At 47.5% G+C, this 27,959-nt stretch overlaps 1 protein-coding gene across 2 annotated transcripts; it reads left to right on the forward strand.

Annotated features, from left to right (window-relative positions):
- Positions 1-1,712: 1,712 nt before the first annotated feature.
- BZW1 (basic leucine zipper and W2 domains 1) lies at positions 1,713-27,896 on the forward strand. 2 transcript variants are annotated; one of them, XM_088475518.1, is made up of 12 exons: positions 1,713-1,881; positions 6,295-6,370; positions 13,977-14,153; positions 18,117-18,211; positions 18,319-18,384; positions 18,498-18,633; positions 20,117-20,226; positions 20,329-20,499; positions 20,600-20,743; positions 22,803-22,941; positions 26,104-26,226; positions 27,421-27,896. In XM_088475518.1, the coding sequence occupies exons 2-12, from the start codon at positions 6,307-6,309 to the stop codon at positions 27,450-27,452; spliced, it is 1,257 nt and encodes a 418-aa protein (XP_088331644.1). In that variant the 5' UTR covers positions 1,713-1,881; positions 6,295-6,306; the 3' UTR covers positions 27,453-27,896. The 2 variants fall into 2 exon arrangements, with proteins under 2 accessions (XP_088331644.1, XP_088331645.1); XM_088475519.1 differs by lacking the exons at positions 1,713-1,881; positions 6,295-6,370; positions 18,117-18,211 and having other exon boundaries at positions 13,983-14,159.
- Positions 27,897-27,959: the final 63 nt, after the last annotated feature.

Below are 27,959 nucleotides of genomic sequence, written 5' to 3' on the forward strand. Positions count from 1 at the left end.
TCGTCACGCCCATGATACTGAATTTATTTGCTTTCACTTAAAGCCACCTTCCAGTCACCGCCCAGGAACGCCCGCCACTTCCGTCTGTCCTAATCGCAGCAGCATCATTGTGCGTGCGCTGAGTGACGCATGCGCCGTAAGGGTTTTCAAGACTTTCCGCGCATGCGCAGTTGCAAATAATCGTTCAACTACGTGAACATCAGCGTTACATTCAAATTGCGCACACCACTAAATCAGGCCCACAATGTGCCAAGATCAACCTGCTCAACAGCAACATGCCCCTGGAAATAGAGATGGCCATTGGAAGGGGCCATCGAATAGTGGGGACGTTGCTAACATGGTGTGTAGCCGTTGCCTGGAAACCATTCAATGGCTAAATCATTCAATGGTGTAACAGGGAGGAGTGTCTGTGCAGAGCTCCTCTAGCGTATGCACCATAGACGTATGAGACTTCAGCGTGCGCAAAACAAGCTCTGTTGCAGACCCTCCTTCCTGGTGTAAACCATCGCAATAACGGCATAGAATGGATAAAGCATTTCCATCGGACCGGGAATATCGATGCCGGATGGCTGCCAACCATCAATGTTCCCGATGCAATTGAAATGATTCCATACCGTGTTTGCGGTGGTTGCGGCCATTTCCTGCTGGTTTCCATTGGCTCATCACATCCACTTAGCTGCAGACAGTCAGCGCAGGTGTGAGCAGCAAATCCAGATTCCAACTAGACATGCACCCTGCTTAAGCTCCAATTCGTTCCCTTGCGAATGCCATCCCTGATAGACGGTTGCCAACCACTGGATTCTGACCTGGAAATAATTAAAGTTAGCACCTTAGGGCCTGATTCAGAGATGAACGCTATGCCGATTTTCACACAGTTGAGCGATTATCGGTGGCCTGAGCATATGTCACAGCCGCATTGCGCACACGCGGCAAAGGAATTGCGATTGAACTCGCTGTGAGGATTCACTCGCAATTGACAGGAAGGAGACTGTTTTGTGGTGGTTACGGGGAGTTCCGGCCAAGACGCGGCCGTGTCAGGGCCGTTTCCTGGGCGTGCACTAGCCAGCGTCTGCGATCTCGCACGCAGAGCACAAAGCTCCAGTGTCTCAGTTACCGCGGCCATTCTCAGTGACCGCAGACTCACACGAGGAGTGGATGTTTTTAGGATCTGTGTCCAATGCTGCGTTTGTGTGCCCAGTTGCGGGCAGCCGCGTGGGCGTCTCAACACAGATTCCGCCAGTTGATGCATTAGCGTATGTTAGCAATTGCTAAGCGGCAGGATTCGCAAATGCGTTTGCATTAGCGTACAACTCTGAATCAGGCCCCCAATGTTCCCTGGAAAGTTCTGGATATGGGAAGCTATATCCTGAAACAAAGGGGGGCAAATCAGCCTTCTGCTGCCGGGTCAGGGCCAATTGTACCCCAAACATGAGGACAATAGATCAAAATGGTGGCAGATACGGACCCTCACCCCTATAGCAAGGCCAGACAGCCGCCCTCCCCCAGCTTCCTGGGGAGGACCGCCCCCTCTCCCCGCCCCCAGCTTCCTGGGGAGGACCGCCCCCTCTCCCCGCCCCCAGCTTCCTGGGGAGGACCGCCCCCTCTCCCCGCCCAGCCCGCTATAACTGCTTATACATGAGAAGAGAATACAGATTCTTAGTCCCGCCCAATTCCCCGCCTTTCGTGACGTAGCCGGCCTCGGTGACATAGCCCGCCCCCTAACCCCGCCCTTCGTGACATAGCCGTGACGTGCTCCGGCCTCTCTGTCTCCTTGTCGTCTAGCAGCAGCACAGGGGGAATCTCTCGGACGACGCATCTCCTGTTTGTTTCCCGTCACCACCCGCCCCGTCTTTGGCCCGTTTCCTCGCTGCCTTACATTCGGTGAGATTGTTTCTGTGGTTAGCGTCCCGCCGTCTGTCGCAGTGATGTGTACGGCGCTGGCCGGGTAGTGGAGGCTGGTGGGAGTAGGCCGGGGCCGGAGCGCTCTGCGGCGGCTGAGAGGTGATGGTTCTCTGTCACGGCCTCCTGTGGCAGCGGGGGCGGCCGGCTGGCTGGCGCTGAGTCCTGATGTGAGGAGGACATCTCCCCCTGGCTGTGCCGGGCAACCTCCTGCTCCCCCTTATTACCTCCTGCGGGGCCATCTCCTGCTACCTGCTCCCCCTTATTATCTCCTGCGGGGCCACCTCCTGCTCCCCTTATTACCTCCTGTGGGGCCACCTCCTGCTCCCCCTTATTACCTCCTGCTCCCCCTTATTACCTCCTGCGGGGCCACCTCCTGCTACCTGCTCCCCTTATTACCTCCTGCTCCCCTTATTACCACCTGCGGGGCCACCTCCTGCTACCTGCTCCCCCTTATTACCTCCTGCTCCCCCTTATTACCTCCTGCGGGGCCACCTCCTGCTACCTGCTCCCCCTTATTACCTCCTGCTCCCCCTTATTACCTCCTGTGGGGCCACCTCCTGCTACCTGCTCCCCTTATTACCTCCTGCTCCCCTTTATTACCTCCTGTGGGGCCACCTCCTGCTACCTGCTCCCCCTTATTACCTCCTGCTCCCCCTTATTACCTCCTGCGGGGCCACCTCCTGCTACCTGCTCCCCCTTATTACCTCCTGCTCCCCCTTATTACCTCCTGTGGGGCCACCTCCTGCTACCTGCTCCCCTTATTACCTCCTGCTCCCCTTTATTACCTCCTGTGGGGCCACCTCCTGCTACCTGCTCCCCCTTATTACCTCCTGCGGGGCCACCTCCTGCTACCTGCTCCCCTTATTACCTCCTGCTCCCCTTTATTACCTCCTGCGGGGCCACCTCCTGCTACCTGCTCCCCTTATTACCTCCTGCTCCCCTTATTACCTCCTGCGGGGCCACCTCCTGCTACCTCTCCCCCTTATTACCTCCTGCTCCCCCTTATTACCTCCTGCAGGGCCACCTCCTGCTACCTGCTCCCCCTTATTGCCTCCTGCGGGGCCACCTCCTGCTCCCCCTTATTACCTCCTGCTCCCCCTTATTACCTCCTGCTCCCCCTTATTACCTCCTGCGGGCCACCTCCTGCTACCTGCTCCCCCTTATTACCTCCTGCGGGGCCACCTCCTGCTACCTGCTCCCCCTTATTACCTCCTGTGGGGCCACCTCCTGCTCCCCCTTATTACCTCCTGCGGGGCCACCTCCTGCTACCTGCTCCCCTTATTACCTCCTGCGGGGCCACCTCCTGCTACCTGCTCCCCTTATTACCTCCTGTTCCCCTTTATTACCTCCTGTGGGGCCACCTCCTGCTACCTGCTCCCCCTTATTACCTCCTGCTCCCCCTTATTACCTCCTGCTCCCCCTTATTACCTCCTGCTCCCCCTATTACCTCCTGCTCCCTGCTCCCCTTATTACCTCTCGGGGTCACTGGCTGTGCTGGGCTCTCGTATAGTAATTGCGGCTCAGGCATAGCTGTAATGTGACCAGCTTTCCATATAGAGTGTAAGCTCTTTTGGCCAGGGATACTATGTGCTTCATAACACTGTACTTATTTTGGTTGTCTGGAGTCCTGTGTGTATATATATACGGAATCTGTATGTAATGCTGGCTGTCGTGATGCTTCCTGTCACAATACTGACAGCGGCATCACAATGGTTGGTATCCCGACAGGGGTCGGGTAAGTATACTTACTTACCCTGCCTCCTTCTTCCCCTAACCCTCCCCCCTCCGTGCCTAAACCTAACCCCTCCCCTCCTGCGGCTAAGGGTGCCCCGGACTTGCCTCGTTCAGCTTGGCGTTCAGGCGGTGATATTTTGACACCTATCATCTTAAGTCCCTTGTCCGGATTCCCCTGTCGGTATTGAGGGTCTCATAACTACATCCCCACACACTATGGTCTGACCTGCACAGTGGGTGGCGAATACATCCCTATTACCATGCTGAGGTGGGCAGAGTAAAGTGGCGGGTGCCAGCTGAAGGATGTCGCGGCCGGGGCAATTGTAGGGAGGGGACACCCCTTCACCTGAGAGATAATTTATTTTATTTTTTCTTCCTGTACACTGGCCCTCTGGATTTCCCCCCCAGCTGTAGGGCGAGTTGCTGCTATGTACATGAATATATGGGACAGTCTGTGTAACTGTACAGCCATGGCCAAAAGTTTTGAGAATTACACAAGTATTGGTTTTCACAAAGTCTGCTTCTTCAATCTTTATGGTGGCAATTTGCATATACTCCAGAATGTCTTGAATTGTGATCACATGAATTGCAATGAACTTAACCCCCAAAACAACATTTCCACTGCATTTCAGCTCTGCCACAAAAGGACCAGCTGACATCATATCAGTGATTCTCTCATTAACACAGGTGAGTGTTGACGAGGGGAAGGCTGGAGATCACTCTGTCATGCTGATTAACTTCGAATAACAGACTGGAAGCCTTAAAAGGAGGGTGGAGCTTGAAATCATTGTTCCTCCTGGTTAACCATGGTTACCTGCAAGAAAACACTTGCAGTCATCATTCCTTTGCACAAAAAGGGCTTCACAGGCAAGGATATTGCTGCTGGTAAGATTGCACCAAAATCAACCATCTGTCGCAGGGATGATGGGGAACCTCCTGCCCGGGGGCCTTATAAGGCCCTCGTTATCATTTGGTCTGCCCCTCAGATTTTTTTCTGCTAGCCTCATTTGGCTAGCAGGGTGCCTAAGGCATACTGCAGCCAGAATTTATGCAGCAGTGCCACCTGGACCTGGACGGTCACACCCCCTGCCCTTACAGCTCCCCGGAGCATCCTCAGGATGCTCCGGGCATTGCTGTAATCACTGGCGATTGTGGCCTTGCCCCCATGTAACATCATGCGGAGGGGGCATGGCCTAAACCAGGTCCGCAAATGTTATATATATCAAAATGGCCCTTGGCAGAAAAAAGGTTCCCCAGCCCCTGATTTATCGGATCATCAATACCTTCAAGGAGAGAGGTTCAATAGTTGGGGAGAAGGCTTCAGGGCGCCCAAGAACATCCAGCAAGCATCAGGACTGTCTCCTAAAGTTGCTTCAGCTGCGGGATTGGGGAACCACCAGTGCTGAGCTTGCTCAGGAATGGCAGCAGGCAGGTGTGAGTGCATCTTCACGCACAGTGAGGCGAAGACTTTTGGAGGATGGCCTGGTGTCCAGAAGGGCAGCAAAGAAGCCACTTCTCTACAGGAAAAACATTGGGGACAGACTGATATTCTCTAAAAGGTACAGGGATTGGACTGCTGAGGACTGGGGTAAAGTTGTTTTCTCTGAATCCCCTTACAGATTGTTTGGGGCATCTGGAAAAACGCTTGTCTGGAGAAGGAAAGGTGAGTCCTGTGTCGTGCCAACAGTAAAGCATCCTGAGACCATTCATGTGTGGGGTTGCTTCTCAGCCAAGGGAGTGGGATCACTTACAATTTTGCCTAAGAACACAGCCATGAATAAATAATGGTACCAAAACATCCTCCAAGAGCAACTTCTCCCAACCATCCAAGAACAGCTTGGTGACAAACAATGGCTCGGGGGAACAAAACATTGAAATTTTGGGTCCATGGCTAGGAAACTCCCCAGACCCTAATCCCATTGAGAACTTGTGGTCAATCCTCAAGAGGCGGGTGGACAAACAAAAACCCACAAATCCTGACAAACTCCACGCATTGATTAGGCAAGAATGGGCGGCCATCAGTCAGTATGTGGCCCAGAAGTTGAGTGACAGCATGCCAGGGCGGATTGCAGAGGTCTTGTTAAAGAAGGGTCAACACTGCAAATATTGACTCTTTGCATAAACATAATGTTATTGTCAATAAAAGCCTTTGACACTTATGAAATGCTTGTAATCTTCAGTAACGTCTGACAAAAAGCTCTAAACACTGAAGCAGGAAACTTTGTTAAAACCAATACTTGTCATTCTCAACTTTTGGCCATGACTGTACAGTACACACAAGTGGTTACATGGACTATCGCTGGGTGTCCTGTGCTATAGACTGAGAAGGAGCCATTCGCCACCTCCCCGGGGGTGTGCGTGTAATCCAGGTGGGCTTGCACAGTGTCCGCTCGGCACTATTCATTCTCGTTGTAATCTTCTGGTGGTTGTCAGCTTTGTCTCCCATATTCCAGCAAAGTGGCTGTTGATGGATGACAGTGACTAGAATACGGAACTGTACTGTCTAAAGTTTTTTACCAAAGAAACCTCCCGTGTTTTTTTTTTTTTTTAAAGTTCTAACCCGCTGCCATGGTTACCGCTTACTTTGTCTCTCTCCCCAGATACTACAATCCCCCCCCCCCCATCCTAAATGTTTCTAACCCATATTTTACTTCACAGGGCATCTTTTTTATGAATAATCAAAAGCAACAAAAGCCAACGCTATCTGGCCAGCGTTTTAAAACCCGCAAAAGAGGTAACGAGTGTATCTTTCCCTTTTCTTATTATGACGTTCCCGTCACCTGTAACCCCAGGCAGCCATGTTAGTGGCCGACCCAAATGCGCCCTGTCAATTCACCAGGGCCCAGGGAAATAGTCGTTGCAGAAATATTTGAGATCCAATCAAGTCTGTCTTCAGCCAGCATTGATAGTGACTAGTACAGGGCTTTGGTATTGGGCTCATAGTTTGGTATCCAGGTGAGATGGGAATAGGTAGAACTCTCCCTATGCCTGTTTCGGTCACACATTCATGTTGCCGCTATTCTGGTTTGAGGGCAAAATTACTTGTTTAGATATTTTAATCTTGCCAGTACGCTGAATCGATAGCCGGCAATTTGGTGACAAAGCTGTCTAGTATTTCCATTTTAGTTGGCTGTGATTGTCTACATCAGAGGTAGATAGTCTTTGGCATGCCAGCTGCAGTGGAACTACACCTCCCAGCATGCCCTCCCACCGTTTTAGAATTCCTTAACCACAACTGTGGTAGGGCTTGCTTGGAGGTGTAGTTCTACAGGAGCTGGAGAGCCACAAGTCGCCTACCTCTGCTCTACATATTCCCTAATAGTGGGTATGGTTATATTTCTCCCTAATTGCTGGATATATTGGTGGCAATTCAATTGAAAGTGATGTGAATAGCACTTGGAAGGAGTTCCTGGAGCTATTCAATTATTGCGGCCGGCACTTACTTGGGATATGCTGGTTAGCGCACCTTACGCTGGGTGTTTAAGCGCTAACTGGTGTTTCTACTTCAGGGTCCATAGGGGTCCACAGGGTGACCTTGGGGTATAGCTGGATCCTGGATCCTCGGGCACCACGGAGTTAAAGCTTTTAGCTGCTCCCAGGATGCACTTGGGTCCAACCTCCCCTATACCCCGCCCCCGAGCCACAGGCACCTCAGTTTTAGATGGTGCCCGGCCGGAGTCGGGTCACCCTGCGGGGTGGGCTGCAGGAGCAGCCCCCTAAAGCTTTTAATTTTTTATTGAACTTAGTTAAATTTATTTATTTTTTACTATAAGTTTTTTCTCTAGAGCAGCAGCGCTGGGCTGTCTGTACAGACGCCCACGCTGCCGCTCCTTCTCCCTGCTGGCGCCGCGACGCCAGCACTGAACTGGGGATCGCGGCGGGGGAAGCCAGAGTCTGTACTAGCCGGACTCTGGCTTCCCCCGGGACTGCTGCCGGAAGACGCCGGGGAGATCAGGTAAGCCGCGCACCGCTGATTAGCGGCGGTGCGCGGGTTCCTTGTAAATGCAGTCCCATGCCCCCGGTCTAGGGGACAGACCGGGGGCGCTAGCGGTGGCGGCGGGCCCCCCCTCCAGCGGAGGCATACCCCGCCAGACCACTAGACCACCAGGGTTAATATCGCGGCAAGCGGGATGCCGGCAACCCGGGGGTTAATATGCTAGCCAGGGGAGGAAGCCTTCCCTGTCTAGCGGCTCCTCCCCTCAGCTCAGCGCGCCTTTCAGCTCGGAGTCTGGCGTCGCTGAGCTGCAGATACTCGGCCACTCCTCCTCTGAGGTCTCCAGCGGCCATTTTCTCTGTGGCAGCGTGGATACTCTCAGGGAGCACGCGGACCGGTCCCCCTGTGTACCTCTCCCCTGCAGAAGGACAGTGTACACAGCACTATAGCCCTCCCAGACACTGAATCTGGGAGGTTGATTGTAGTGGAAAGGTGCAGTGAGTATATCTTCCTGCATGGTATGTGACTTTTGCTAGTGCTGCCTGTCTGTGTCTTTTTTCTACTTACTGTCAGCCTGTACCTATCCCTTTCCTTCTCCTACAAGCCCTACAGGTGTGCGGGGGAAGGGTGTTTCTACTGACCTCACCTATATAGATCACGTATTTGTGAGGTCCGTCACATACAGTTGTGTGCTACACAGTACCATATTGTGGGCTGTTGTTCAGCACACTGGTGAGTGCGCACGTTTTCTTCCTAAGTCATGTCTGAGGAGGAGATTGAGCACTCCGGGGCTCCAGCATTGTTCTCCTGCAGGCGCTGTTCTGCAGGAGTGGATAGGGAGGATTTGTCACAGGACGGCCTGTGCGGACGGTGCCAGGCGGTCCCTGGTACGTCTAAACCTCCCATTTCGCAGGAGCCACCATGGGCGATGTTTTCCCAGGTGCTGGTGTCCATCGCGGACCGTCTGTCGGTCCCGACTGCCGCCCCTACTAGGGCGTTGCCCCAGCCTGCCATCCCCCATTCCCCGGGTGTCCCACAATTATTGCAGACTCCCCCGGGGTCTCAGCCTGTTGGTCCCTATGCGGGGTTGCCAATGTATATTCAGTCCACCCCTGTGGCACAGCCGGCTGTGGTGCCGTTTCAGGCTCCTGTGACAGCTCCTCCACCCTGGGTGGATGCGCTTTCCCACACTGTCCAAGATTTGGCGGCAGCATCTTCGGCTTTTCAGTCGATGTTGCGCAGTGACGTGCCCTCCAGGGCGTCTAAACGCTCAGTCATGGCACAGGCTGCGCATCTTTCGGATTCTGAGGGGTTCTCGGATGATGGTGAGGTACAGGATGACTCAGCCTCAGATGCCTCAGTCCAGGAGGTAGACACTAAGTCTTCCATCAATGTGCGGGCTCTGGTTAAGGCGGTGCGGGCTATTCTTCTGATTGAGGATGAGGCACCCGCTCCCAAGTCAAGGTATCCTAGTTTTAAAAAAGCTAAGGTTACTTCTACAGCGTTCCCCTTGTCTGATCAGTTGACTGATCACATGGCGGTGGCCTGGCAGACGCCCAGTAAGCGTTTCCTGCCACAGAAACGCTTGGCGTCCAATTATCCATTCCCGGAAGCGCATTGTAAGAAATGGGAAACTCCGCCTGCAGTCGATTCCCATGTAACACGCCTCATCAGGAGTGCTACTTTGCCATTGCCGTCTATATCCTCGCTGAAGGATCCTACGGACAGGAAGGTGGAGACTTGTCTAAAGTCTATTTATTCTCTCTCAGGGGCTGTAGCCCGGCCGTCCATGGCCATCTCCTGGGTGGCCAAGGCCATTGAGGGGTGGGCCAACGCCTTGGAGGACACGTTTACGGATGAATCTCCGGACGTCCAGGGGGCGTTGTTAGGACAGATGAGAGATGCCGCCTCCTACATTGGAGAAGCATCTTTGGATGCTAGCCTGTTGACCTCTAGGGTTTCGGCGGCAGCAGTGTCTGCTCGTAGATCCTTGTGGTTGCGGTCTTGGAGAGCAGACGCGGATTCAAAGAAAGGCTTGGAGGCCTTACCTTTTAATGGGGAATTACTATTTGGTCCGGACCTGGACAAAATAGTAGATACCCTGGCAAAATCCAAGTCAGCCTTCCTCCCTTCAGCTACTACACCTGCTAAGGTCCGGAGCTCGGCGTTTCGTTCCTTTCGGGTTCAGGGCAAGGCAAAGGGTCAGTCCTTCCCGAGGCAGTCCGCACCCAAGACCGCCACAAAGCCAAAGAAGCAAGCCTGGAGTGCTAGGCGCCCTTCTTCCAAGCCAGAAGATAAGCCTTCTGCGTGATGGGACGGGCCTCCCTCTGGGGGACCCCAGAGTGGGAGGCCGACTTCTTCAATTCGCCCAGTGCTGGCACAATACCACCACGGATGCCTGGGTGCGAGAAGTGGTCTCCCAGGGGTACGCCCTGTCTTTTCGGCACAGGCCGCCTTGCCAGTTTTTTTGCACAAGTCCTTCTCAGGACAAAACCAAGGCCTTGCAGGTTCAGGAAGCCATAGAGGCCTTGCTGACGGCGGGGGTCATTATACCCGTACCACAGTCTCAACGTGGGATGGGGTATTACTCTACGCTGTTTCTGGTGCAGAAACCCAATGGCTCTCATCGCCCCATCCTCAATTTGAAGTCCCTGAACAGGTTTCTCAGGGTTCCCAAATTCAGGATGGAAACTTTGCGTTCCATCATACTGGCGATGGAACCGGGGGATTATATGGTCTCCCTGGATATCCAGGACGCCTACCTCCATGTGCCTATAGCAACATCGCACCAAAGGTTTCTGCGGTTTGCTATTCTCCACAACCACTACCAATTCAGGGCTCTACCCTTTGGTCTCTCCACGGCACCAAGGGTATTTACCAAGGTGATGGCGGTCATGGCGGCTCACCTTCGGAGCCAGGGGATACGGTTGCTACCGTATCTAGACGACCTCCTCTTGCTGGCAAGCTCCCCGGAGGTACTGATCCAGCATCTCCACCTGACGGTCGCTTGTCTACAGGCGCACGGCTGGTTGATCAACTGGAAGAAATCCTCCCTCATCCCATCACAACGGATGGTTCATTTGGGGGCCCTGCTGGACTCTCGTCAGCAACGGATTTTTCTGACTCCAGAGAAGGTCTCCTCCTTACAGCTGCGGATTCACAGTTGTCTGAGCAGTGGCAGAGTGTCGGTGCACTCAGCGATGAGAGTTTTGGGGTCCATGGTGTCGGCATTCGACATGGTGGAGTTTGCCCAGTTCCATTCCAGGCCCCTGCAGGGGCTGATTCTTTCAGAATGGAACGGATTGCCACACAGGATCCGCTCTCAGATGCTGGTGTTGTGCTCGGAGGTGCGTCTGTCCCTAGCCTGGTGGCTGCAGACAGCGCATCTCCTGGAGGGGTGCCCCTTTTGGATCCCGGAATGGGTTCTGCTCACGACAGATGCCAGTCTCCGGGGTTGGGGGGCGGTGACAGGCTCCTTGTCACTTCAGGGTCGTTGGTCGGCGGAGGAAGCGATTCTTCCCATCAACATCCTGGAACTGCGGGCAGTATACAGAGCCCTGCAGTCGTCCGGCACCGCTCTTCACGGAAGGGCCGTTCAGGTGCAGTCAGACAACGCCACCACGGTGGCGTACATCAATCACCAGGGAGGGACTCGCAGTCGAGCTGCGATGTCGGAGGTGTCCCGCGTCCTGGCTTGGGCGGAGCGCTATCTTCCAGCTCTCTCTGCAGTTTTCATCCCAGGAGTCCTCAATTGGGAGGCAGACTTCCTCAGCCGTTACGATGTGCATCCCGGGGAATGGTCGCTTCATCCAGAGGTATTCCAACTACTCGTGGACAAGTGGGGGCTGCCAGAGCTGGACCTGATGGCGTCCCGTTACAATCACAAGCTGCCTGTGTACGGGTCAAGGACAAGGGATGCAGGCGCAAGTCTGATAGACGCGCTGTCGGTGAAATGGCTGTTTCAACTGGCTTACTTGTTCCCTCCGATATCTCTGCTGCCTCGGGTCCTGCGCAAGTTCAAACAGGACGGAGGCACACTGATCCTGGTGGCCCCAGCGTGGCCCAGAAGGCCGTGGTACTCCGATCTGCGGAGCCTGTCCATCGACGCTCCGTACCTCCTACCTCAACGGCGGGACCTGTTGTCTCAGGGGCCCTGTCTTCACCCGGATCTGGGTCGACTATCTTTGACGGCGTGGCTCTTGAGACAGCCGTCCTGAGGTCTCGGGGCTTTTCTAGCTCCGTTATTACCACCATGCTGAGGGCGCGCAAGCCTACTTCCGCGAGGATCTATCACAGAGTGTGGCACACTTACTTTCAGTGGTGCGAGGCCAGAAACTATGATCCCCAGGTGTTCCGAGTTTCGCGTATTCTGGCTTTCCTTCAGTCCGGTTTGGACTTAGGATTACGTCTTTCTTCACTGAAGGTACACGTGTCTGGTCTGTCGGTGTGGTTCCAGCGCAGGATCGCTGCTATGCCGGACGTACACACCTTTTTCCAGGGTGTTTTGAGAATCCAGCCTCCCTTTGTGCCACCTGTGGCCCCGTGGGATTTGGCGGTGGTTCTTAGGGCCTTACAGGGTCCTCCTTTTGAGCCCTTGGAGTCAGTGGAGCTCAAGTGGCTAACTTTTAAAACTGTTTTCCTCTTGGCAATTGCTTCTGCCAGGAGGGTTTCAGATTTGGGGGCGCTTTCTTGTCGTCCCCCTTTTCTGATTTTTCATCAGGACAGAGCGGTGCTTCGCACTCGTCCTGATTTCCTGCCTAAGGTGGTTTCCAGGTTCCACATTAATCAGGAAATTGTTGTACCAGCCTTTCAGTCACCTGATCTTTCGGCTGGGGAGACTTCCTTAGACGTTGTAAGGGCACTCCAGGTTTATGTGGACCGGACTAGTTCTGTGAGGAAGTCGGATTCTTTGTTTATCCTCTTTGGTTTTCACAAGAGGGGTTGGCCTGCCAACAAACAGACTCTAGCCCGTTGGCTTCGTTCTGTTATTATTGAGGCTTATATGCAGGAGGGTTTAGCTGTTCCAGCCTCTGTTAAGGCTCATTCCACTCGGTCCGTGGGCCCTTCTTGGGCTGCTAGCCGTGGCGCCTCTGCTGTTCAGCTCTGTAAGGCGGCCACCTGGTCTTCCATTCAGACCTTTTTGAGGTTCTATGCGTTTGACACCTTTGCCTCTCAGGATGCATCCTTTGGGCGCCGGGTTCTCCTATCAGCACAGGAGCGTCCCCGCCCTTAGTTGGACTGCTTTGGGACATCCCCAAGGTCACCCTGTGGACCCCTATGGACCCTGAAGTAGAAAACAAGAGATATGGTAAGAACTTACCTTTGTTATCTCTGTTTCTACGAAGTCCATAGGGTCCACAGGGCACCCGCCCTGACGCACCTGGCTTCATATGGGCTCTGTGACTGGTCACCGGTTTTCCGTCTCCCATTTCTGTGAGTATGGTTCTTGTGTGTTCCAGTCTTCCTTCTCTCTGTTTCGTCTCCTCCTCCGGCCTGGGCTGCTTACCAACTGAGGTGCCTGTGGCTCGGGGGCGGGGTATAGGGGAGGTTGGACCCAAGTGCATCCTGGGAGCAGCTAAAAGCTTTAACTCCGTGGTGCCCGAGGATCCAGGATCCAGCTATACCCCAAGGTCACCCTGTGGACCCTATGGACTTCGTAGAAACAGAGATAACAAAGGTAAGTTCTTACCATATCTCTTGTTTTTCTGAATTATGTGCCAGCTGCGATGTTGGCGTCGCGCTAAGCTGAAAAATAGCATCGCGCCCGACACTTTAGTTGGATTCCTGCTCGCACCCTCAGGAGCGTGCTAAAAGAAATCCTTTAGTCGGGCTAACCGCAGTTAGTTGAATAGGGCCGGGAAGGGGTTCCCAGAGCTATTCAGATCGCGCTCAATTGAATTTCCCCTATTGATGGATCGGGCTGACTCGTGTTTTTGACACAGCTTTTTTTTTTTTTTTTTTTTTGGTGGGGGCCCTCTACTAAACATCTACTTAGCATATTAAATGGCCTCTTTGTGGAATTGCAACGGTGACTTTTTGGCCGGAGATTTAATAGTGGAGGGCCAGATCGATGGTCTGAAAATTGCTGTGCCTCCGTGCACTGTGGTATTTGGGCACAATATGCACCTCACACACAACATGGATTCAGCTTAACATCTGATGTATGGATAATGACAATCAAATCCAACTATCCTGACCGTTTTTATCAGGCGCTTTCATGTCGTGAATGATCATCGTTTATGTTCATACTGGACAATCATTTTATCGGCTGATCTGTACGATAATCGCTCAGTGTATGGTCTGCTTTACTTTTAAAACCTGACATGATATTTATTATTACTTATGTATAATGGGGGAGTTCTGTGTCCAACAGTATCCTTTTATATCCCTTCCCTCCTCCCTGTAGATGAAAAGGAGAGGTTTGACCCTACCCAATTTCAAGACTGCATTATTCAAGGCTTAAATGAAACTGGCAACGATTTAGAAGCCGTAGCAAAATTTCTTGATGCTTCTGGGGCAAAGCTTGACTACCGTCGCTATGCAGAAACACTCTTTGACATCCTGGTGGCTGGTGGAATGCTGGGTAAGTGCAGGAAATGGTTATTGATCTTTTCTACAATATGTATTTAATTTTTTATTCCCGTAACGAAACCAGGCCGAAGCACTGAAAGGTTTGCAGAAAGGAAGGTCAAAGGAACAAGTAAATGACACACTTATTAAATGCATTGTTTACCATACATTGCCACTAAGAACTAAAGAAAGCTATGAACTTATTTACCCAACAGCAACTTTTCAAAGCTGCTGATTAACCCACTGAGCATTTAAAACATATAGGGCCGTATTCAATTAGTTTAGCCTCCGCGAAAAAGTTCTGCCTACCCGACTTTTCGCCTACATCGTGTTTTTTGGACGCGAAAAGTTATGTGCGTCCCAGCTATTTGCCCTATTCAGTTACTAACCCGGCGAAAACGGCAAGCGGCGAATGTAAAACAGGCAAAAAGTACTGTTAGAATAGGGGAAGTCAGTCTGAACCCCCCCAATAATATGCACTTACATTGGGGATCAATGTATAAGTGTTCCAATAGCCCTAATAAAACTATTTGGGGTACTGAAGTTGTTTAAAATCCTTGTTATTAGCGTCCTTGTACAAGTGGTGAAGAATGGCATAAAGCAGTATTTTATGGTGACAATAAGTAGACCTGCCAAATTTGGGCTACTTGAAAATGGATACTAGCATATTTTTATGTCTCTAAAGTGAAGTTTAAAAACTGTGAAATACGCACTTGTTGCATGCACCGGCAATCCCAAAAATACCTGACCCATCCTAGCAGGCCCCTAAGAAGGCTACTTCGCTAGTTTTTATGCCTGTCCCCCCACTTTTTACCTTTTCGCCCCCAAAATGAAAGTACTTTTTTGGGGTGTTAAGCAGCTTTTTTTTTTTTTTTCCCCTGGATTTTTTTGACAGTTGCCCTTTTGGGGGCTCCCAAGGGTTCCGAGTGGTTTCCCCAAAACGTTTGCACCCCAAAATAAAAATTTTGCACTTTTACTTTTTTATTCTTAGGAGAATCTTTTTCGCCTATTAGATTGCATTGAATTTCCGTGTAGGTGAAAACCGGCTCCAATTGAATTTGGAGATGAGTTCCGACCACGTGAAAAAGTCCCGATGGGCGATACTTTTCCGCGGAAAATGGCTTTTCGCTTCTCATTGAATACGGCCCATACTATGAAGTGCCAAACCTGTGTCTCTTTGCACTTAGTGTTGCTGTTATTAAATTACGTGGATAAAAAAGCCGGGAACCGGCGGCTCTGTAATCTGCTGTTTAGCAAATCGCCTATTCTTATTTATGCTGGTGGTGAAGCCCAAATATCGTCCCTTGTTTGAAAATGAAGGATACTTGCATAAGTGATAGCTGCAAAATATATTGCTTCAGGTACAATAAGCCGTCCAGGCAAGTTGGGATTGTCCCCTAAATGTATGCACTTAATGGAGATTATTTTAGAGATTTTTCTGTAAAATGATCAAACACATTTTGGTCACATTGCTTTCTCTTTAAAGCAGTGGAATTCCTCATATGACCTCCAGCTGATGTGGAATTACACATCCCAGCATGCCCTGCCACACTTGGCATGCCCCAATAGCAAAATAGTTGCAGAGCATGCTGGGATTTGTAGTTCCTCAGCAGCTGGAGCGCCACCTGTTGAATGTCCGACATAAAGCAACCTCCTTTTTGAGTTGCCTGCATCGGGTGCACCACGGGGATGCAGTCAGGAAGCAGACGGTCAAAATGCCGACCGCCGGCTTCCTAACTGTCAAATCCCGGCAAGGTACCAATGACCGACGTCAAAATCCCGACGCCTGTCATTAGACCGACGCCCGGCAACCTGAACGAAGGTAAGCCGGCGTGGACCGCTGCGTGGGTGGAGGGTTAGGTTTTAGGGCCTCCAGGGGACTTAGGGTTAGGCCCCCCCCCCCCAGGAGACTTGGGTTTAGGCTGCGGGGAAGTGGGGGTTAGGTTTAGGCACTAGGGAGGGAGGTTAGAGTTAGGCACCCCTAAGGGAGGGTTAGGGTAGGGGATAGGGTTATAGGTACTTGCCAAAATCAGCTGTCAGGATCTTCACCCCTGCTGGGCTTCTGCTGTCGGTATGTCATACTGGTTCCGCACCACACTTTGGGTTTAATGTTAACTGAGCATTTTGTAATGCTAGAAGATAAGGAGAATGGGTACAAAGGGCAGGGCCCCCACACTCGGAGGATAGCAAGGTGTAAATGAGTTTGGATTGGTGAATTTTTGGCCAAATTAAAATTTCCAATTGGTATTACAGGATGTTATATTACTTCCATTGGTAATTGTCTTGGAGAGTGCTTCTCCAACTCACCCCTAAATTATCCCCAACAGGACATGTTTTCTGTTGCTGGAAGCAGGTGGATAGTTACTGACTTTGCAAAATAGATTAACTCACCTGTGTATGATTAAAGAAAAGTACAAAACCTGTCCTGTTGGTGGTACTTTGGGGCTGGAGCTTAGAGCCCCCTGGTCTAGCAGATGTGGCATTATGGTAACTCCCAAACCAAGGCTGTGTTCAGTGCCTGCCCTCCAAATATGTCTCCTGTACATTTGTTACATGAAGGCTATTCCTGGGGAGATCGACAAATACAAACTATCTCTAAAGCTGCACACACACAACGATTGAGTTAATGAACGATTTTAGTAAACTATTTTCTACCTTGAAAAAATGAACTAAAATCGTTTACTAAAGTTGTTCATTTACTATGTTCGTTTAAATGTAATGAACGATTTTTATGAACTACAAACGATTTTTGCATATTAACTTAATGAAAATCGTTGAGTTGACAAGTCTGACTAAACTACAAACGTGAACGCGCATGAACAATAATCGTTCATCGTTTGACTCAGAAAGTGAACGATATTTTCAAACTGATTCGTTCAAAAAATCGTTGTGTGTATGCACCTTTAGAGCTCCTGACATTCCAGGTTTTAATGTGCGGACATTTAAGAGTGGATGAACATAATTAAGAACACTATTGCCACATGCAGTTATAACTGTGTACTGATTGCTGATAATGTGTTCCTATAGAGATGTGTAAAAGGAGGTAAGTATTGAGGGCTGCAGCTATTTAACATGAGACATTAGCTGGTGGGATCTGGCTTTGCCAGGACTCCCTACTCTAGGCTTTATTATAATACAGCTTTATTCATCTCTGACCTCTCACCGCATTGGCATTAGGAGGACATATGGTGGCACTTGTAGTGCTGCTGTCTTTGGTAAACCCCATCGCCAGACAAAGCATAGAGAAGGCGATCACCAGTGGAGGCGATCAACTGACACGATGCCCAAAACCATAGTGTTCGCATGTATAACCCTACAATCATAGCTGAAATAGTTATATGTGTGTGTGTGTGTACACTGTGCATATTCCATGAAGAGGATCAGCACAGTCCTGTTCTGTGTAACCCCCCGCTGGCATTGTCAGGTGATGCGTCTCTTACCTGCAATTACTGTTGAGCATTCCAGGGAGAGACTAAGGATCCATTGTCCCATTTCGCTAAACTTTCCGGCCTCTTTGAACTCCCTTAGTCTGTATAGATGATGTTTTCTCTTCATATTTGAGTTTATCTCCTCACCAGTTAAAGACCACACGATTAACGGCCCAGAGCTAGCGCTGGAGGTCTGAGCTTCGGTGGATTTGGAGGCGCCTCCACAATATATTTGATGCCCATGGTAACGTGAATGTCTGCTACATCTCCACACGATTTCTGTGCCTCATGTATTAGACCACACGGGTTCTGTGTTTGGATGGTACGTAGAACCAAAATGCACTAGGGTGGCAAAGCAGACTGTAGCAAGCCATGCCCGCACTCAGTGCAGGCCTAGGCCCAAGTTCATGTTGGCTGCACAAATCCAGGCATGTGCACCCACATTGGCACAAGTGTTCTTGGAAGTGCTTCGGCATAGGTTCATTGCCCCTAGGGAACTGGCACACTGAAATGCATAAACGGCCGCTCTTTGTTCTTCTGTCCTATAGCACCAGGAGGTACTCTGGCAGACGACGTGATCCGTACAGATGTCTGTGTGTTTTCAGCACAGGAAGACCTAGAGACCATGCAGGCTTTTGCTCAGGTATTGTCTATTTTCAGTTAATTGCCTCCAGAACGTGTGATACTGCTGTTATGCGCTAGCTGTACCCGTCTATTAAGCCGTGCGCCCCTCTATTTATGTCTTTATAGGTTTTTAACAAACTAATCAGACGTTACAAGTACCTGGAGAAAGGCTTTGAAGAAGAGGTCAAAAAGGTATATCTGTTACAGTAGTGGGAACGCTTATCTGCACCTGAGTTGGGCGTTCTTCGCGCGAGACCTTTTATTTGTAACTAATATAACATATTTCGAAATCGTTGTTTTTCCAGCTGCTGCTTTTCCTGAAAGGTTTTTCCGAGTCGGAGAGGAACAAGCTGGCCATGCTCACTGGTATTCTTTTGGCCAATGGGAATCTTTCTGCATCCATTCTTAACAGTCTGTACAATGAGAATTTGGTTAAAGAGGGTAAGGGTCTTTGAACTGCATTGTACCCGAGCGCTGTTTATTTTTATGGTGCTGTGTAACAGGCCGTGTCCCCATGTTAAGTTCAACCACCCAATGAGAGGCCAGTAAAAGTGTAATGGCCTTCATACATGTATAATGTTCCCGGCTTCCTTTATAGATTTACATATAATATGGAAATGTGCTGTAGTCTACTGAGAGATGATGCTTGACATTGTCCCTGTATGGTAACCGTTGCACTTTGGTGGTTATACTGCCTATTAAAACGCTGCTTAGTCTCACAATTAAGTTCATATTTCCAGCTTGCCTGCTAGAATGTTTAAATGGCCTTGGGTAAAGAACATTACATCATACATAGGGGGATATGTATTATGCTGTCCCTTATCGCTACACTAAAGCAGGGCATACACTATACAATGTTCTGTCAGATATCTGTCCAATCTGGCTGGTTGGAATGAAAACCTGGTAATGTATGGGAGCCAATGACAGTCGATCATATAGTTTTAAACACTGAAAAAAGGACAAAAAAATTTGTTCATATTGGTTACATTTGTGTGTTTTAACCAATTTGTCTGAACGACCATTTTTGGCTAATTTCCAGTGTTTGTGAGCAAATGGACGACTGTCATTGGCTCCCATACATTACCAGGTTTTCATTCCCATCAGCCAGATTGGACAGATATCTGACAGATAATTGCATAGTGGATTCCCAGCTTTAGACATCCTACATTGCTGTTTATAGCGGCCATCCAGGATGACTTAGCGCTGACGTGTATTGAAAAGTGTCGCTAGACAGGTGTTGCGCTAACTCATTCCTCCGGTAGCCCCTCTTCTGGCTGTATCCCATCAGCCTAGTGCAGATGTCGTATGGCGGACGTGTGTAAATATGTAGATAAGCAGCAGCAGTCCTGGCAAGCGACATAGTGCTATCTGCAGATTGGAGCTAAGTTCTAGGGGACAAGGGACGAACGGCTGCACTTCTCGTGGCTTAGGAAGTGCCCCCGTAACACTTTGCTGCCATAGCTGCTAATGGCAGCAGCGTGACTTACAAAAGTGAAGGAGCTGCTTGAGGATCTCCTAGTTTCTCCACGGTCCGCCTTGTAATCTCATTTTTAGAGAAATGAGAATCCCCTCTTTTCGGTGAAAAAGCAGGAATAAGGGGCAATCATCGCTTGAAACATCTACCCCATATTCCTGAGTCATGGATGCGCCAGGGATATTGCAACTAACTTGAGTAATCTCCTCCCCTGTGTTTCCTGTAACTGACCTCAGCACTGAGTAACAAAGGCTGCTCTGTGCATGTGGCAGGATGAGAACAAATGTAGAGAGTCCTGAACTTTTATTTCAAATAATAAAGAGGGGGATTTAAGAACTTATGTGACTAGAAATAAGTATTGGCACTCCATCACTAAAACGCGGCCTGGTTTGGCCCACGGTAACGCCATGACCTGATGCCATGGTATAACGTGTCCTTTTTTATTTTCAGGTGTTTCAGCAGCATTTGCAGTAAAACTATTTAAATCATGGATCAATGAAAAAGATATTAATGCGGTAGCTGGTATGCTTCGCAAAGTAAATATGGACAATAGGCTTATGGTAAGACTTGTTACTTGCTGAACCACTTGTTCTCAGACTGTATAAAAGACCACCTACCCTCCAAGCTGGTGTATTGTAAATTAGTCTTCTGTTTAATTCTAGGAACTCTTTCCTGCAAACAAGCAAAGTGTAGAGCACTTCACAAAATACTTCACCGACGCGGGATTAAAAGAGCTGTCCGAGTATGTCCGGAACCAGCAAACCATCGGTGCTAGAAAGGAGCTTCAGAAGGAACTGCAAGAAATGATGTCGCGGGATGAGCCTCTTAAAGACGTAAGCGGTTTTAGATCATTGCAAGGTTTTTGGCTTTTGGTCACATTTGCTTTCTGTAAGGTTGTCTGGCTCAACCAGTCCATGTTCCTCGCCTTTCTAGATCACTTTATACGTGAAAGAAGAAATGAAAAAGAACATTTCCGAGCAGACTGTGATCGGCATCTTGTGGTCCAGCGTGATGAGCTGCGTGGAGTGGAACAAGAAGGAGGAGCTAGTGACTGAGCAAGCCATCAAACACTTGAAGGTACATGGTGATGGAGTTGTCATCGGTTAATTCAGGTTTGCGCGAACAAATGGAGACTGCACGTGCACAACAGAAAAGCGATCGGCTTTCATCATGGTCACTCCCCCATTGATGATAAAAACCATCGGAAGGAGACCTTCAATAATTGCTAAACGTCGATGGTTAACACTAGTGTAAACTGCTCTTGTACAGATTTACGTTGGACATGATCTTCCCTCGTCTATTGACAGTTCTCCTACTGGCCTATGCTGCTGTCACGGTTTAGTTGTGCAATCATGGTGTCTTCTGCTGTTTTTGTGCTTGTCGGTGGCCGGTCCCACTGGCCCTGATTGGGACATGTTCTTCCTATTTGGAGGAATGAAGGAGGGTTGGGCTGACAACCGAGTAAAGCGCATTAACCATGATATGTGTAAAACGTAGGCCCTCCTTGTCTAATTATTAAAGTACGGGGTGCTGAATCCCAAAAACGAAACCTGTTCTGGGTTCATGATGCACCAATACGGTTTATGGGGCCAATCCAATTGTCCACGAAGGGTGCAAGTTGCTGTTGCCACGGTGCTAAAACTCTGGCAACTACACCTGAACTCACGGCCCGCTCGAAGCCCTGTGGGACTTGAGAGTCCTGGTTGCCGTGAAGTGCAGCTGTTGCCTCGATGACTCGCATCTGCAAGGATCATTGGATTGAGCCCTAAGAATGGGTCTGCTGATTTTTAAAATAAACATTAATGGGTATATTTACTAAAGTGAGAGTGTTTAGAAGTGGAGATGTTTCCCATAGCAACCAATCATTCTAGCTATTATCTTCTAGAAGGTGCTAGATAAATGATTGGTTGCTATGGGCAACATCTCCACTTCTAAAAACCCGTACTTTAGTAAATCTAACTCAGTATGCAGAAGGAAGTTTCTTAAAGCAGTTACACAAATTACCCATTCAAGAGATCTTTGCAAAAATGCATATACAGCGGTGCAAGATCCATAATATCTTTATATCCCTTCCCCAATCATATGAAGAAGGGAAGGATCGGCACACGCTATTTCTGATGAAGAGAGAGTCGTAGTGCCCCAAGGTCGTTTCAGCCACGACAAGATGGCTTCCCTCAGGGACATGATAAAAACTGACGTGTGCTGCATTTACATACCTGAAAACAGTGCTATGAGCTGTTTAATGACATTCTGACATGGCACCAGTCCTCCAGGTGTGAGTTACTAAATACTCTATCGCAGCATCAGCCATAAAGTGACAGGCAATAAAGAAATGTCAGAACCCTGCTGTAAAGATGATTCTTTCATTACATCCTCTAAAGCTTACAGACCTTTTCATAAATGTTCTCTTTAATGCTCATCTATTAATAGTAACTTAATATAACTTAACACATGAAACCTCATTCCTTAGACATAATTTTAGAAATGGTGTCACGTTTTCATTGTAAGCTCACGAGCAGGTCCCTCTGTCCTCTTGGATCTCCTCCTTACCTCCCCAGTGTGCTCTCACTTAGGACAAGAATATCACTTGTCGATATGAGGCCCTCAGTCTGCGACTAATCTGTTCTTCCCAGGCCATTTGGTCACTGATTGTTATGGCGCGTATCCCCTACACGAGAAAATTTATCGATTACCACATCGTTATCGTTCATCAATCGAGCAGTGAATGTATCGGCAACGACCAGCGATACATGCTCCTGCTGGTCGTTGTCGGCATTGGTAATCGCCTGAACATGCAGGCCAACCTGTCTGTCGGCAGGTTGTGCATGTTCGGGATGAGGGAAGGTGCCTGCACTGACTGACATGTCATTCCGTGTGGGCACATTATCCACTGCACAGTATGATGAACGATTAGTGCTGTAATCGTACAGTCGTTCCACTCTCGTGTAGTGGATACGCAACTTTACTGTTAACGGTCACTCATTTACTTGTATAGTCTCACTATTTCTCACACACTTGTACTGTCTTGTTTTTAATGTTTTTTTGCATTGTATTGTTTATACCTTTTTTGTAATTTTTCCTGTACAACGCTACAGACACTTGGTAGCGCCTTTATAATACATTCTATTCTTTCCAGCAATACAGCCCCCTCCTTGCTGCCTTTACTACACAAGGTCAGTCTGAACTGACTTTGCTGCTGAAGATTCAGGAGTATTGTTACGACAACATTCACTTCATGAAATCGTTCCAGAAAATTGTGGTGCTTTTTTATAAAGGTAAGTGCGCAAACCCTTCTCCGACGCTGATTTTATTTGGAAACACTTTTGGGGTAGCGTATTGAAAATTGTATAGTTTAATTTTTATTTATGCTACATCTATTGGCCGTATTCAAGTAGCGGCAAAAACGGCAGTTTTCGCCATAGTTGAAAACAGATGTTTTTCACCCAAAAAAAATGGATTTCTTTCAGAACCCTTTGGATACCCTCCCTAATGATTAATGATTCCCCCCCCCCCCCCCCCCCCCAAATAAAAAAAAAAATGTGCAAGTTGTGCACTTTGGCGATAAACGACCGCGAAAATTTTGGGTAAAAACAACGTTGAAAATGGTTTTAATGTATTGGGTCTGATTTTTCAGGGGACGGTATAGATGTGTGATGTATTTTAAACATCGCATGTGGTCGCAGCAGGCTGGTTTTTTTTTTTTTTTTTTTTTGTGTTTTTTTTTTACGGTTTTTAAAATTGCGTTTATACGACACGATAATATACTTGCACCCATTTTAACGTACCCCCAATTTACGTGGAACAGTAATTTCCTGGGGGAAAAAAAGCTTCCTATCATTTTCAATGTTTTTTTTTTTTTTCACCCAAAATTGCGTTGTCTTTTTCGCCGAAGTGCGTAACTTACAAAAAATTTTTGGGGGGTAATTTATCATTAGGGAGGGTGTCCAAAGGGTTCTGAAAGAAATCCCCTAATTTTTAGCCAAAAATCTAGCAATTTTTATCGCCTAGTCTTGGATGGAGAAAACATTTCTCCAGTTTTTTTAGCCAATTGCGTTTTCGCCTGTTTTTTTGCGAAAATATTGCCTTTTTTGTTGAAAAACGGCCATTTTTGCCTACAGTGGAAGTCAGTTTTCGCAGCTAATGGAATACGGCCTAAAGCTGGGTACACGCGTAAAGATTTTCTGTCCAACTAGCTGATTGGTTGGAATGAATCTGGTAAGGTATGAAAGCAAATGACAATCAGCAATTTGCTCCGAAATGCCGGAAAATGGACAAAAACTGTTTGAACAAATTGTTTAGATCAAACATTTAACAAACTTGTCTGACCGACCATTTTCATCTGTTTTCTGGCATTTAGGAGCAAATTGCTGATAATCAGTTACTCCCATACATTACCAGATTCTCATTCCAACCAATCAACTAGTCGGATGGTTGGACAGAAAATCTTTACGTGTGTACCCAGCTCTATGCTGCTAAAGATGCAGAACCACCTAGGAGACTTGTTTTACACTAATGGCTCCCTCCCATTGTACCTTGAAGAAAAATGATCTAATGTGTGAAGGTGGAATGCATTAGGGAGGACCCATTACGAGTGTGCGTTGAGCAACTTATGATTGGCTTTTGTCTTGCTCATATTCCTCCTGCTGATGCCTTTTGAGATGACTACATTTATTATAGCACAATGAAAGCCTTTAACTATAGCAGCCCCTGTGTACCCCTTAGGGGTGGGGGCAAACTTAGTAGGACTTTAGAGATGTAACAGAACATATTTGCCCAACTCCAGGACTCTTTTCCTAATGAGCAGAATTTTTTTTTTTTTTGTTTCCTGAAACAAATGATCCAAGTTTAGAAAATGATTGTTTGGTATCTTAAGCTGGGTACACACCTAAATATTTTCTGTCCAACTAGTTGATTGGTTGGAATGAAAATCTGGTAACGTATGGGAGTAACTGATGAATAGCAATTTGCTCCTAAATGCCAGAAAACAGATGAAAATGGGCGTCAGACAAGTTTGAACAAATTGTTTAGATCAAACATTTAACAAACAGTTTTTGTCCATTTTCCAGCGTTTGGGAGCAGATTGCTGATTGTCATTTGCTTTCATTCCTTACCAGATTTTCATTCCAACCAACCAATCTTTACGTGTACCCAGCCTTAATCCTTTAAGCTGCCACCCAAACTCCCAGGTGTGTTCCTTAGGAAGACCTTTTTGATCTTCTCTTCTGGAGAAGGAAATTGAATCTCTTTGATTACTGTCCAGGGAAAAAGTGCAAAGCTTGGTGACCGTTGTTTGTGGTCTGATCATTGGATGAACATGTTCTTACAGAATTTGGAAATTTCATGAAAACTTTTGTGTATGTTTTTGAAAGTGTCAACTTTATTTTATTCTCTTTAATTAAACTACATTGTTAGGTTGAAAGAATATAGGACCATAAAGTTAAACTTTTTTTTTTTTTTTTTCTTTCTCGTATACATTTTAATAGCTCATTGTGAATGACAATCTTTGTACAGCACTACACATAACAGTCCCTGCTCCATGGGAGCTTAGTGTAAATTCCTTATGCATGCGCGCGCACACACATACACTAGGTTTCAGTATTTGTTGTCATCCAAGTAGCCTACCAGTATAGTTGTGTGTTTGGTTTTTTTTCGGGCTGTGTGCTACTCACTGAGGAGGGCACGTTTTTAGTTGTGAAGGGAAAAATGTTGGAGTCTGTGCTTTGCGATGTATTTAAAAAAAAATTAAAATAAAAATATTATATATTATATTAATTTTTTTTTTTTTTTTTTTACATTTTAGGGCCTTTGATTCATAACTCTTTACCATTCAGTGCCCATCAGACCTCCCCCATGTGCCCCATCAGTGCAAAATTAGACTAGCCCATGTGACTCAGGGCACCCCACACCTCAGACCTCGCCATATGACATCAGAACTGCTCCTCACTTAATGCTTCTGACTACTACACATGGCCCCTCAATGTTATGTTGAGCCGTGGTGGTCTCTAGTGCAGTTAGATCAGATGCCTCTACAGCAGCAGTGGATCAGAGCTGAACGTAGCTGCTCTTGGGGCACTGCCAAGGGGGCAAATAAGATTTAGGAGGTACACACTCATCCCCCTTCTAATTTCTTAACTAAAATCTAGTTTGGAAGGTTTGGATACTGTTGGGACAAGGTTGCTGTACTCTCCATAGTGTGTGTGTGCATTAAATGTGCATAATAAAGTAGCAATGCTCAGGCTAGCTATATCATCCATTTAATCGGGACACCCGTAAATTACACAGGTTCTGTGGCGGAGTAAAACCAGGTGAAATGGAGAATTGAAGTCAGCCACAGAACCTGTGTCCCCAAGTAAAAGGCTCAGGCTAGCCTAGCTATGCTGCTGATTGTTCTGTATGTGTATATAGTGAATAAAATATTTATACATTTTTATTTTAAGCTGAAGTCCTTAGTGAAGAGCCAATATTGAAGTGGTACAAAGACGCACATCTTGCAAAAGGAAAGAGTGTATTCCTGGAACAGATGAAAAAATTTGTCGAGTGGCTTAAAAACGCAGAAGAAGGTTTGTTCGTCTTTTACATTTACTAAATTGCCCCTCGGTAATATTGTATGTGAACAGTATCCTCCAGTTAATATTGTGTACTACTAGCAATGCAAGTCATTGCCCGGCCTCCTCCTCTCCCTCCCCGACCCAAATATTTTTCCCCCACCTCGCCTGTTCCCTTTGCTATGGTCTCTTTTGTAGTCCTCACATTGCAATGTGGAGATGTGTGGGTTGTTGTTTTTTTTTTTTTTTTTTTTAATCAGCAGTCAATTATATTATATAGAAGATAGTAAAATCTGGAGTCTTCATGGCAGCTTCCGTTTGCCATGGCGGGAATGTATAGTTATTGTATAGACATTGCTTTAAGAGCATGATAATAAAAAAACCTTTCACCCTTTTATGTAGGGACATAGAAAACTTTGCTGACTGGTAGCTTCCTCCTTGCATTAGGTACTTACCGGTTGAGGAAGTGGCATCCTGTGTGTAAAAGGTCACCGTTCCATTTGATGCTGACACACTGATCAATCAATGTGACAGGTCTCCTGGTGACTGAAGTACTGTGCAGAGTCAGAAAGCCTGGGACTAATGTGACTGCTGGGGGTTTAGCATTTCGGGTGGATCTAGCGGACTGTATTATATAATGTGTCTGTTTGTTAATCCCTTCCTGCTGTACTATTTTCTAATGAAGCTGCAGATGACTATGCCCTTATGATTTCCAGCCAGCCATTGCTCTTCTAAATGTTACGTTATATATCCCTTTGTATAGAGGTGGTCTTATGAGGTCTACTGATTTGTTTTAATGGTTTTCAATAGTTTTTGCTTTTAAAGGGACAGTTTTTTGCAAACATTTGGCCAACATTGAACCCTAAAGGCGCGTATCCACTAGCCGAGAAAAATGAGCGATTGAACGATTACGCCACTGCTATTGTTCAATCGCTCATTAATCGTGCAGAAAAATGTCGGCAGCGATTCACGTTCCCGCTGGCCGTTGTCGGTATCGCTCATCGGCCGAACATGATTAATAACCTGGCAATATCTTTATCGTTCAGTCCTTCATTGTCGGCAAGTGGATACCTGCCGTCATGTCTATCAGTTAGTTTAGTTTGACCTCTTTTAAAAAAAAAAAAAGAAATTAAAAAAAAAAAAAATATTCCCTTGAGGTGTAACTGAGAATTGTTCTATCAGTCTCATTCTTCATTTTTGTTTCCGCAGAGTCTGAGTCCGAGACTGAAGAGGGAGATTGAATTGTCAATGACGTTGTCAGTAAGCAAACACAGGAGCTGTAGATAAAATGTCATTTTCAATTACGTGCGTTTCTGGTTATTACATCCTACCTCCTGTATCAAGCATGATATAAGGGCTGTCATCATTTACATTATTATTTTTTTAATTTTAGATTTTTTTTTTTTTTTTTCCCCCCTCCTTTTTTACGGTCAACATGTTGTTTTTTTTTTTTTAAAACCAACCATAAATTAAGTAGCAGCACTCTCTAAGTTCATGTCTTCAATTCTTGTTTTTCCCACTACCTCCTGTATTTTCTACTGTAATAATGTAATTTAAGGCCTTTCAAATTGTAACAATTCGTTTTATCCCCTGGTTTTCTATTAAAAATAACGTTTAAAATCTCTGATTTGGTATATTTGTTATGGAAAATATTTGCAAATTAAACGCCATATTCGATGACAAAACTGTGCCTTTTTCTTTGATGGTGGGGTATATTGCATTGGTCGGCTGACATTCTGTTGCAGGTT

This window comes from Taudactylus pleione, unplaced genomic scaffold (assembly GCF_031769625.1).
Source record: "Taudactylus pleione unplaced genomic scaffold, aTauple2 ptg000173l, whole genome shotgun sequence".
Classification (NCBI taxonomy): Eukaryota; Metazoa; Chordata; class Amphibia; order Anura; family Myobatrachidae; genus Taudactylus; species Taudactylus pleione.